General features: G+C 46.7%; 2 protein-coding genes across 2 annotated transcripts; one reads left to right on the top strand and one right to left on the bottom strand.

Annotated features, from left to right (window-relative positions):
• Positions 1–3303: 3303 nt before the first annotated feature.
• On the top strand, positions 3304–5501 carry LOC135919957 (uncharacterized). The gene is made up of 4 exons (XM_070531161.1): positions 3304–3364; positions 3482–3580; positions 3679–3803; positions 5328–5501. Exons 1-4 carry the CDS (start codon positions 3304–3306, stop codon positions 5499–5501), a joined length of 459 nt encoding a protein of 152 aa, XP_070387262.1.
• Positions 5502–7341: 1840 nt separating this feature from the next.
• On the bottom strand, positions 7342–9137 carry LOC135919954 (putative nuclease HARBI1). Its single transcript, XM_065453981.2, has 3 exons — positions 8595–9137; positions 7912–8047; positions 7342–7847 (listed from the first exon to the last, which is right to left on the bottom strand). The coding sequence occupies exons 1-3, from the start codon at positions 9135–9137 to the stop codon at positions 7342–7344; spliced, it is 1185 nt and encodes a 394-aa protein (XP_065310053.2).
• Between the last annotated feature and the right edge of the window lie 1866 nt (positions 9138–11003).

The following is an 11003-nucleotide window of genomic DNA, read 5'->3' as shown; positions in this document are numbered from 1 at the left end:
TTCTGCCGACGATAGCACTCTGTGCTGGGAACGCCCCGCTCCGCAGAAAGCGCGAGTGGTGTGTTTCGGCCACGGTGCAAGATATGTACTCCTTAGGTGGGGAATCTTCTCGGCTTGCTGAGACACGATCGACCAGCTAAGGTTGCAACGCCGCGCTTCCATCGGCCCGGTGACGGCAGCGAATACCTATTGGTGGGATGACGCAACTTCAGTTAGAACGCAGGCGGTGGCTTGCGCAGGCAACGAACGCGCGCATAATACAACCTACCAGAGAAAGGCGTCTGCAGGCGGCGACGCGTCACCGTATCTGCTCATTAGCCCGGCGATGCCTTCTCCCCCACCATCTCCCCTCACCATGGTGACCTGTAAATTGATATATGATTATATTTTCGCGCGTCACTCAATCACTTCGGATTTTCCGCGAAGCGCTATTGCCATACCAACGGGACATAAAACCAATGAAACACCTTCTGTCTTGGTGTTGCTTCGTACCGCTGATGGGTATCCGCTGCCACCGATGCGCGCGTTTACACCTAAAGAGTAGATATTTTGCATTGTGGTATCGGCCAGACAGCCGTGACAGAAGCGGGGAAAGCAGGCGCTTCCGTAGCCGAAAAACATCGCCGAGGTTGGACCAAGAGGATTGAAGATGCCGCGCCACTGCTTCGCGAACAACACTACTAGCGGCGGTCACTGCAAATTCCTCTAAACGGCGCCCTAGCGGGTGCGCAGCGAGTGAGCGAGCAGGTCAGCGAGATAGTATGGACGCGCATGCGCACTGCGATACTCTCGACAGCAGGCACCGAGCCGCCAGATGGCGCACGCATGCACATTGCCACGGGCTCGCATGGTCTCCAAATTTGTGAACGCGACTGTACATTCCTTTCGGGCTTTCAGTAAAGTGTTTCGTCCTCAAAGAACTTACGCAACGCGAGAATAATACATGTTATGGTTTGAGACCTGATTTTTTAGTACAAAACATTGCACAATATGTATGCGTGTTTCGTTTAACACAACATTCACGATATACAATTAAAAAAGTGAAAAACTAAATGATAACCAAAGGAAACCGAATAAACCTTGCATAACTTTAAAAAAAGTTTTCATTGCGAAAATATATTAGGTTTAAAACACGTTGGCATCTCCAGTACGGGTAAAAAATGAAGCAAACGGTTGTTGATATTTGTAACAGCACTTAGGACAACCCTTAACGACACACAAAATGAAAACTTTCAGAAGCATCGACGAAAAAAGTCCAAGTGCGCGCAACAAAATGTTGGTGACAACGCAACGCGACTGAGATAGAATACTTTAGGCAGAGTACTTATGGCTACAGATCACACGTGTCAAAATACGAGAACTTTGGTGGAAAGTTTCCCGCCTCATTTTTTTAAGTGCAAGCACATATGGATGCTTCCAGGTGCAACACAATCATATATTACAAAAAGAAAACATGCCCAGGATTTTCGCGAATTACGTCACACTGCTCCATTATTCGCGATAGAATTATCCATAGCATCACCGAGAATTAGAGTAAACTTATACGAACAGATGTAGTATGCATATGTTATATATCAGGCGCCTTTTGGTATTTGTAACTTCAAAGAAATAGGTGAAACGATACAGGAAATGTTCAGCGACGACTACAATACTCTGTAAGGAAAATTTTGAATGCAGATCTATATGTGTTTTCATTTCGTAATTTATTGAGGCAAAGAATCTGAGAGGGAGATGTAGCAGAGTCAGCAATCGTCGAAAATCTTATATGCGGGTCAAGCGCGTCGGCTTTTATATATGGCACGTCGAATGTTCCTGTGTAATTGCTGGTGCGGCGTGGTTTCGAGAAAGTACTACACAATTCGCGTCACGCATACAATCAGATCAAATAACAGTCGCTAACCATTACTATCGAAACTAGCGCGAACGAGTCTAAACGAACCAAACCAAGCAAGTGCGAGCAAAGCTGACGCGACCAGACCTTACTAGGAAACGAGCGGTCCGGCTGAGGCCAGCGCGCAAACAGCTCGCTTTTCCGTTCGTTCGGTCTGGCTGCGACGTCACAAAGTAGGCCGTCCGCAAGATTTGTGAGAACGGGAGGGAGAGCACAGCCAATAAACGAGCGAGCCCAGCCCCGGAAGTTTGCGTCACCAGTTTGAGCTTCGATCGGGGACGATACATTAAGTGCAGAATGTTTGCGATGCTTTAATAATTAAACACGTAATATAAGAAAAAGATTCTTACTGTTGCAACATATAATCTGCCTCGGAAATCTCATGCGAGAGCAGAAAACTAATTTAAGCGGCATATATTTTGGTTTAGTCCGCTAGGTGGTATCGCACACGTCAAAACCAATTGGCGGGAGCGCGCAGTTCAATTGCAAAATCGCTGTTCGTTGGTTGCCAAAATGTCGTCGCACAAGAACGTCAAGCTTGGCCCTCACGTGTCGCCACACCAACGTGAACTGTTGGTGGCGTTTCTGGAGGGCCATCCCTATCTTGTGCGGGCATCGTGCGCACTAACACCGGAGTGCACGGTGGAGCGGAGGCGGCAGCTTTGGAGTGAGCTCGCCGCCCTGCTGAACACTGAGGGCCCGGCCGCCAAGACAGCCGAACAGTGGCAGGTCTTTTGGCGGAAAGAAGTATTTCTTTCCCGCCGAGATGCCGCCACAGCTTCCGCAAGTCAAAGGTGAGTGCGAGGAGTGGTTCTGTTGCGCGCGATATTTACAATGCTGTCCGTAATTGCAGCGGCACGGGTGGTGGCCGTCTGCCCGGCCTTCGTGGCCGTATCATCGCCCTAGTGGGCACCTCCACGGTGACCGGAGTGTGCGAGGCTTTTTGCCAACCACTCGACGAGGTAAGCCATTGACAAACGCACCAAAAAACGGGAGAACGCGGCAGTAATTTACAGTAGTTGCGCCGTGTATACTGCATCGCGTAAGCAGTGTTATACCCCAGTCACGCAGGCCGCTTTCTTCGCAATCGCGCCCAGTTTAGATAGAATTTCTCGACAGCCACTGGCTCCTTTCTTCATTCCGCGAAGGGAGGCAATAGAAATAGAGAAATTTTGCCCCGATCGGGATCGATTCAGATCAAAAGTGCCTGCGTGACACTGGTATAACGGAAATAGTTTTTCTTCCTTTATGTGCATGTGTTTGCTGCTGGCATGCACAAGATGGTTTACTACTGGGATTTCAAGAGATTTTTTTCTGCTGTCATAACTCTATGTTAGTGCATATTGGGAGGAGCAGATTACGCAAACTTGACAAAACTGCTTCTTCGCATCTTATACATTATGCAGCCCGCCATGGAGGTGACCGTGGAATCTGTGGGCACCACCGCTGGAACCAGTGGCCTTTCACGTGAAGGTAAGCTTTTGCTCTTCCCTGTTGCCTTCCTGTTTGTGGAATCTGTTTCGTATATAAGGAACGCAAACTATTTCTACTCTAACCGTTGAGTGAATGTACCCTCTATAACCAATATAGGAGCACTGCAGCAGCCAGGAGTGGGCCCTGTTGAGCCACTGCCCCGAAGCCCTCCAGCCACTGCACAGCCTGCAGCTGGCCCTGGCGGAGTGAGAACCAGTAAGTGAAAAGGAAATATCCTGCAATGTCACAGCTTGAATGCACTGGACGTAATGTACTTGTGTGTTTAGTTCATTAAAAAGTGGTACTTTTTCCAGGCTACCAACCCCGGGTGCAGCGCCGGTCGCGAGGCCCTCGTCGGGTGTCCCACCGGGACGCCTTGGTCGAACGGCTCGCGGACGACTACGCCAGAACCATCGCACAGAACGACGAGACAAACGAAGTGCGTGTGCCCTTGCCTGCTTTATATGGTGGAGCGTAATAGAATGACAGTAGACAGGTGTAACATTTTTTTAGCAATTTGATGAGCTGCACAGGTCACTAACTCACATACATGGCTAACACGTGTTTCAATAGCTGAACTGAAAAAAAAAGACTAAGGGAGACGGACGAGAACATCATCATACATTACGTACATGGTCATAAACACGGTCACTTGCAATCATTAACACAAGGTAACAGCTTCAAACACAGTAATCACTGCCATTAGCATTTCTGCAACAGGCAATAACTGGGTGGACTAAACAGGGACACTTGCAATCAATCACACAATAACAGCTTCATACATTCCTATTTCCACTAAAGCTCTTTCTTTTGAGCAGTTTCATAGACATGGCAAGTTGCCTGTAATTAAATCACTCGTTTTAGAACACTGCCTCATATGACTTACTCGTTTCAAACCTTGGCCGCCCAATTTCAAGTATTACCTAATGAATTTTTCCGCATATGCTGTAATTGCACCACACACATCGGATTGCGCATGCTGATTGTGATAGTTCTCCCCCATCACACAAAAATATTCATGTCTGAAACATTTTTCCCAAGGCAGCGGCGTAAATTGAGTGGCATATGTAAAACACCTAAAATGCTCTGGGCCCTCCATCTTCATAATTATTTGCAAAGGCGGCAGCTAACTCACAGTTCAAATTTAGCTTGCACATCGCCGTAAAGTTTCCTTTATTTTGCCGCACTTAGAAACACTATAGCTTGCATAGTTCATTGAGGACGATGGAGAACACAAACCTCAATAAACTATTGAAACATAAAAAAGGAGAACACTGTTGATTAATGAGTTGCAATGGTTGTAATTAAGGCAGTAAGAGGAAAACTTTGCCACACAATACACTCAGGACTGTGGCTATTTCCACAAAGTTTGAAGTTGCTAACTTGTTCTGGAAGGCTGGGAAACATCACATATAATGGCAGTGCGAGAGCTTGCAATGCTTGAACAACAATTTATATACAGGGTCCAATACATGCTTTTGCAACAAAATGCAACATAGGGCCTAGCATTCTTTGCTACAGTGATACATGTCAAGGTCGCTTGCTCATTTGCAATCCCAAACTTATTGCTATGCCATCTGTTAACTTTCCGGCGGCTCGACAGCATACAAGTACATATGGTATTGATATTTCTTTGCACAACTACATGAAAACCAACAACAAAAAACAGATACAATGGTGCAGCCAGACAACAACATAGAAAGTGTTTGTCCTTGTCCCCATAACTAATGAACATATGGTAATCTGAATGAGCGTACATGCAGTTGAGCGCCTTTATACCTAAAGTGCTTGGGACCACCAAAATCATCCGTTTTACAGCTCACTTTGTAAACATTGTGCACAGCATGCCTCACACTAGGAACCGACCGAACATAATTACTCTTTCGTTATGCAGGTCACTTTGCTGTAGAGGTGCTTGACCGATTGTGCGGGAATGGATGCTGATGTAATGATTTATTTCTAGCTCCTGCGTGGTATCCGCCAGGGCGTAGACCGGCTGGCTGCAGCTACTGAGCGGGTCGTGGCTGCTGTGGAGCGGCAGGCCGACCAAGTAGCGGAGGCACTGCGGCCAGTGGGGCAGCTTTCGCAGCTCTTGGGCCAGCTAATGCAGGAGGCAGTGGCTGCAAGGAGGGAATAGACGATTTGAAGTTTTATTATTTATTACTTGTATTTTTTGTATTGTTCATTATTATTCGTTCATTATAACTTTGATATTGTTTTGTACATTTGAAGTTTTATTATTTATTACTTGTATTTTTTGTATTATTCATTATTATTCGTTCATTATAACTTTGATCTTGTTTTGTACATTTGAAGTTTTATTATTTATTACTTGTATTTTTTCGTATTGTTCATTATTATTCGTTCATTATAACTTTGATATTGTTTTGTACATTTGAAGTTTTATTATTTATTACTTGTATTTTTTTGTATTATTCATTATTATTCGTTCATTATAACTTTGATCTTGTTTTGTACATTTAAATATTTTTTTAGTGATCTCTAAACTTTGAGATGTTACTCGAAGGTAGCAGAAATTAAATAGTTACCTTATTTCCGTTATGTGCACAAGAAATTGCATACTATTTTTGTAACTTTATTGTTAGTATGTTTTAGTATTTTTTAGCAAGTATCATTAATATGTTTAGGGTGTTTCAGTCATATGAGTTAGGTGGCAGTCATGCTAGCGTTGCTCTTTCTGTACTCTGTGTTGTTGCACTGAGGTCCAATTTTTTTTCTTGCAAGGTTCTATATCCAGTGTCTACCTGAAATCACTAGATGGCTGCTTTAGAATTGTGTTACACATTACATATAGTGAAGCTAACTCTTGATTTGGCGCCTGACGGGGATTCTCCAGCTAACAGCTGATGCCTTGTACGCGGAGAAAAACAGTATTAGTCATTGTTTTCAACTAGGTCATGTTATTCCTGCCATTTATATCGAAGTACAGAATGCGTCAGGCTTGCATGATGCTTTTTATTTGTATGCTTACCACTTTTATAATGAGAGGGTAATAAGTGTTACATGAAGCACTTCTGGCTAGCCACATAGGCTCCTGCTGTGATATTTTTTGCTACTACTTCCATGTAACTTTATATATGCTAAGCTACAGCTATGGAGTGCATTACTGTACCTGATACTGAAGAGTAGTTCAAGGTGCTGTGATATGTAACAAACACACGTCCTGCAGGCTTCCTGCTACAGCAGCACGTTAGTCCAGCTCATTCTGACATATTTCGTCACTGTTACTACTTCAGATATGTTGTATTATATGGGGTGTATCTGAATGCAGAACATGTAGCGGCTGATATTTATCTGTATTTTTGTGTGACACGAGGATGTTTACAAAGTTGAAACCATGGAGTACATTAAAGTAATACCATTTCCTTGAGCTACACCATGTCTTGGCTTTACTCCATGCTGGCTGAATATACTACAGGAACAATGTGCCCGTTGCAGTGTGAAATGAAATGTTCTTGTGACGTTTCAATCTAGCTACCCAGCTGGCTACAGGGGTGGACAAAAATGTCGAAATGGCACGACATGTCTTCGTGCAAAACCTACCTCTGTCTGTTTTGTTTTCAAAATTCCCTGTTATAACAGAGTGTCATTTTGTATTTTGTGTTTCTAGTTATTTAAGAATAAAATTACAAAAGAAAAAAAGAACCCGGAAAAGAGATGCAGCAGCACACCCGCTCAGGTGCTTGTGCTGTTTTTTGTATTCTCCTTGAATTTGCGTTCCCATCAGGAACTAAGTAGCCCAGCAACACTTTTTTAACGTCTCTCTTCCACTGTTTCTAAACCTTTTGTTACTGTGACACACCCTGTGAAAATCCGCAATGGAGATTTCAGTATTAATCAAAACAAATATTTTTGAAAATGCCTTGCATCCTTTTTATCAAGGGCGACCATTTCAATTTTTCAATGGCATTATGCGGTTTGCCTTTTGACGCCTATGTTGGAGAACTCACCTGGTTTTACGGTTGAGCCGCGCGACGAGGCTGCTGTTGCTGCCTCAGCCGACGATGCAGCATACGCAGGTGAGTGGTACGCCAGCTAGGGGCCGCAGAGAACAGGTTGACAACCTGGCTCCTCATCTGCTTCGCCCTCATCAGCAGCTCTCTGGGCGTTTCTTGCCGGCAGGTGTGGTGCCCTTGAGATACAGGGAAGCCCTGTTGCAGCGGTGGCTGGTTGTCATCAGCCTCCTCATCACTGTCCTGCAGCTCCGGCTCCCCTGCCCTCAAAGCAATGTTGTGGAGAGCGGCGCAGGCTGCCACGATTGTGGCTGCATCCTTGGGCTCATAAAGGAGTGTCCGGTACCTTTGAAGGCACCGGAACCTTGCCTTCAAGACGCCAATAGCCCTCTCCACAACGTTCCTCATGGAGACATGGGCCTGGTTGTAGCGCCCCTCCGGAGTGTCAATGCCTGGATGGCCTGGCACAGGAGTCAGCAGCCATGGCTCAAGAGGGTAGCCCGAGTCTCCTGCATGTTGGAAACATAACTGTGTAATATACTTCACTGATTGCAACATGTCTGCAGCACTCACCAAGCACCCATTCTCCACGTCGCAGGTTACGTGTGAGGCGGCCTAACAGTGGTGAGTGCCTCCACACGTAGGAGTCATGGCACGATCCGGGGAAACGGGGATCGATGTCCACGATGCGCATGTGGGCATCACACACCTGGAGGGCAGAGCAAACGGGCGGAAAATGGTTCAGAATAAGCAATTTGAGCTGGAATATTCTCATATTTCACGTCATGCTGACAGATAAATTGTCTGAATGAAATGTTTTTGCACCGACATGATTTCATAATTCTTTCCCAGACACAGCTGCATTCTTTCTCACATTAGTAAAAAGCAATCTCCGAAATAGTCTTCTTTAATTATTGCAAGAAATGTGCAAAAAGCTACATTCACGAGACATTTGTGAATTAATGCTCATCATAGCCGCCTTGGTTGTTCAATGCGTACTCTTATACCCGTACCGCAAGGGCACTATCGATCAATTTGATTCCGTTCGAAATTATCAACCGCGATTACCTGCCTCCCGCAGCTTAAGCAAATGAGTCAATCTGGACCGAGAAATTAAATTCCGAACGGGCTCGATCACGATCGATATTGCTTTACGTGGTACCCGTATTGTACACACTACGACGGCATTACATAAAACCGATAACCTAATAAAAGATGACAGCGTGCAAAAAAAATGTCAGATCGTGAGTACTTACGATCATGGTATTCAAGGCGTAGAAGCCTTTTCTTGACATGAAGCCCGCGGTCTCGCCCGGGCTGAGTCCTTCGGGCTGTTTGATCGCTATGAGCGTCCCGTCGACGCAGGCCACTACACCGGGAATGCGGCCCCGATCCGCAAAGGCCGCCTTTGCACTAGCCTTGCCGGCCGTTGACAACGGGAAGCTTACCCAGCCCTGTTGCCGGCCCACCACGGTTATTGCTTCCGCAACTGCGTGAATGCTTTCGCTCACGGAAGCTTGCCCCATCGATACGAATTCTTCGCTGCCGATGGATCTTTGGTAGCTCCCCGTCGCGAAGAAACGGAGAGCACAAAGCACCCTGTCTTGCGTCGTGATGCCACCGGTCCGAAGGCCACCGATGGCGTCTTCCAGTTGTTCGCAGAGCCAGCGCACAGTGCGCTTCGAGAGCCTGAAGTGGTCGCGGAACTCTTCCTCGGTAAGCTCGTCAAATGCGTCCCGAAAGATGCGTTGCCGAGGCTGCCCGAGCGACTCCAAAAGCGCGATAATAGGAGCGGCCATCGCGACTCGTGAGCACCAAACAAACCGCCGAACAATGAACGCGATTCTCTGAGCACAACGTGAAACGGCGAGCATTATCGACAAATGCACTCGGATCAATCAAAATTAAAACAGCATTTATATTTATCACAGCGCAGGCGCAGCATTTAATTTCACTGTGATCACAGTTGTTTTCAATAATTAACATCGCTGACGTTCGGCGATGGCGGATCGCGTTTTAATCTCGAAAAACTCGACCCCCGCCAGGGCCAGCCATGTTCGGCGAGCGACGACATTATGAGCAGACGACAGGCGCATCGTCTGCTACTAGCGCTGCTATGGCAACGGCCATTCATTCTTCGAAACGAATGCCCTTGTCGACCGTTCCACGAAAGTGGCCGTTTCCCCTCGCTTTTGGAATGATTGACAGGAGTGTGACGTAAGCGCATTTTGTGGTCCCGCCCCGGCACAATGGCCGCCGTGACGAAACACGCGGGCGCCAACGAATCACGAGAGGGCAAGCGAGAGAACGGAAAAGCGAGCTGTTTGCGCGATCGCACCCCAGATACGACTAGGCTTCGAGTGGTCGGGCGGGTGTGAATGACACCAGTTTACCGCGTGCACGTCACTCAAGCGACCCTCTTATTGGTCTCAGCCGTTCGAGATTCACGTCTTTCACCTCTCTATCCGCGTTCACTCTTTCATCTTGTGTGTTCGTTCGCTCGGTTACGGTGCCCCCGCCGCCAACGCTCGCTGCAGTAAGGAACACCTATGGGTTGCCCTCTAAAAATATCTATAGAAGGAATAGAACAGTTTTCCTCTATCAGCATCTCGACCAGATCGTGCACATTCACTCACTCTAAACAGTCTTGTAACAGTATTAAAAAAAATGTGAATAACGCTTAAGCTCCGCCTTTAAGAGTGGAACGCGACAGCGTTCAAGGATCACTCACTGCTTCTCACGCTTCCCAGCAACTGCAGCTTATGTAACTGTAACGTTTACTGCGAAACACTGGCGAAGAACGCTATGCAGGAAGGCGATCTTGCTGGTATAAACGCGGCCTCTTGCGTGGGTCGCGATGCGGCGGAGGCAAGCACCATCTGGAGGTGTTGCTAGGAACCAGGCGCGCTGCTCCGTAGCCTCCGAGATTTGAGCGCGCAAATACTGGACGCCATGGCATGTCTGTGAATGGTAGAAACGCTGGAAAAGGCGTTTGTGTTTGAGTTTCCGTGCAACAGAAATAGGATTTTTCGCTATTCAAATTCCAATCCGACGCTATCAGATCTGTAGGTCATGTGTAAGTCCTACCCTATAATTTTTTCTGACGTATTTTACTTTGAGAAATTCAATTAGTGCAGCAACTTCTTTGCGCTACACGGATGGCTTGCGTGGTTGGAAATTACTTTTGCCGAAACGATGGCCGCCGCCGGGTTTTCTACGACGCTGGGTCCTTAATGCTATCGCGTGACTACTTTTTTTCATGTCATCGCAACGACGGTAGCCGCACACTAGTCGCAGCGTAATGGTCGCAGGCTAAATACTAGGTGCAAACTGCGCTGACATTATTTTTATGGGCTGATATATCGGCTGGAGCGGATTTGGTGGTTCCCACCATGTGCTAACAGCTTCTCCACGGAAGTAATCTATTTGGTGCGGCGCCAACACCTGAGTCAAGCGCGCTCTCTTAAAAAATTCACCATTTCACACATAACTTTAAAACGGAATGAAACGGACAGCGCACGGAGCGCGACATCGAAGAATATTGCTCCGAGAACAACAACGCTGCGCGGAGCTCGGCCATCTTTTCTTCCCTCCTCGTACACACTGGGAGCCATGGAAAAGCACAAGCATATTCGAGGCGTATGTCGCCGCGACTTATTAACGTA

Source organism: Dermacentor albipictus, chromosome 1 (genome assembly GCF_038994185.2).
Source record: "Dermacentor albipictus isolate Rhodes 1998 colony chromosome 1, USDA_Dalb.pri_finalv2, whole genome shotgun sequence".
Taxonomy (NCBI): Eukaryota; Metazoa; Arthropoda; class Arachnida; order Ixodida; family Ixodidae; genus Dermacentor; species Dermacentor albipictus.
The sequence above is the reverse complement of the archived record's forward strand: the minus strand, read 5'-3'. Positions and strand labels throughout refer to the sequence as shown.

Coding starts and splice junctions, on each gene's coding strand:
- LOC135919957 (XM_070531161.1), top strand. CDS start 3,304: ATGGAGGTGACCGTGGAATCTGTGGGCACCACCGCTGGAACCAGTGGC. Junction 3,365..3,481: donor CAGTGGCCTTTCACGTGAAG/GTAAGCTTTTGC, acceptor TAACCAATATAG/GAGCACTGCAGCAGCCAGGA. Junction 3,581..3,678: donor CCCTGGCGGAGTGAGAACCA/GTAAGTGAAAAG, acceptor TACTTTTTCCAG/GCTACCAACCCCGGGTGCAG.
- LOC135919954 (XM_065453981.2), bottom strand. CDS start 9,137: ATGGCCGCTCCTATTATCGCGCTTTTGGAGTCGCTCGGGCAGCCTCGG. Junction 8,048..8,594: donor ACGCCTTGAATACCATGATC/GTAAGTACTCAC, acceptor TCTGCCCTCCAG/GTGTGTGATGCCCACATGCG. Junction 7,848..7,911: donor ACGTGGAGAATGGGTGCTTG/GTGAGTGCTGCA, acceptor TCCAACATGCAG/GAGACTCGGGCTACCCTCTT.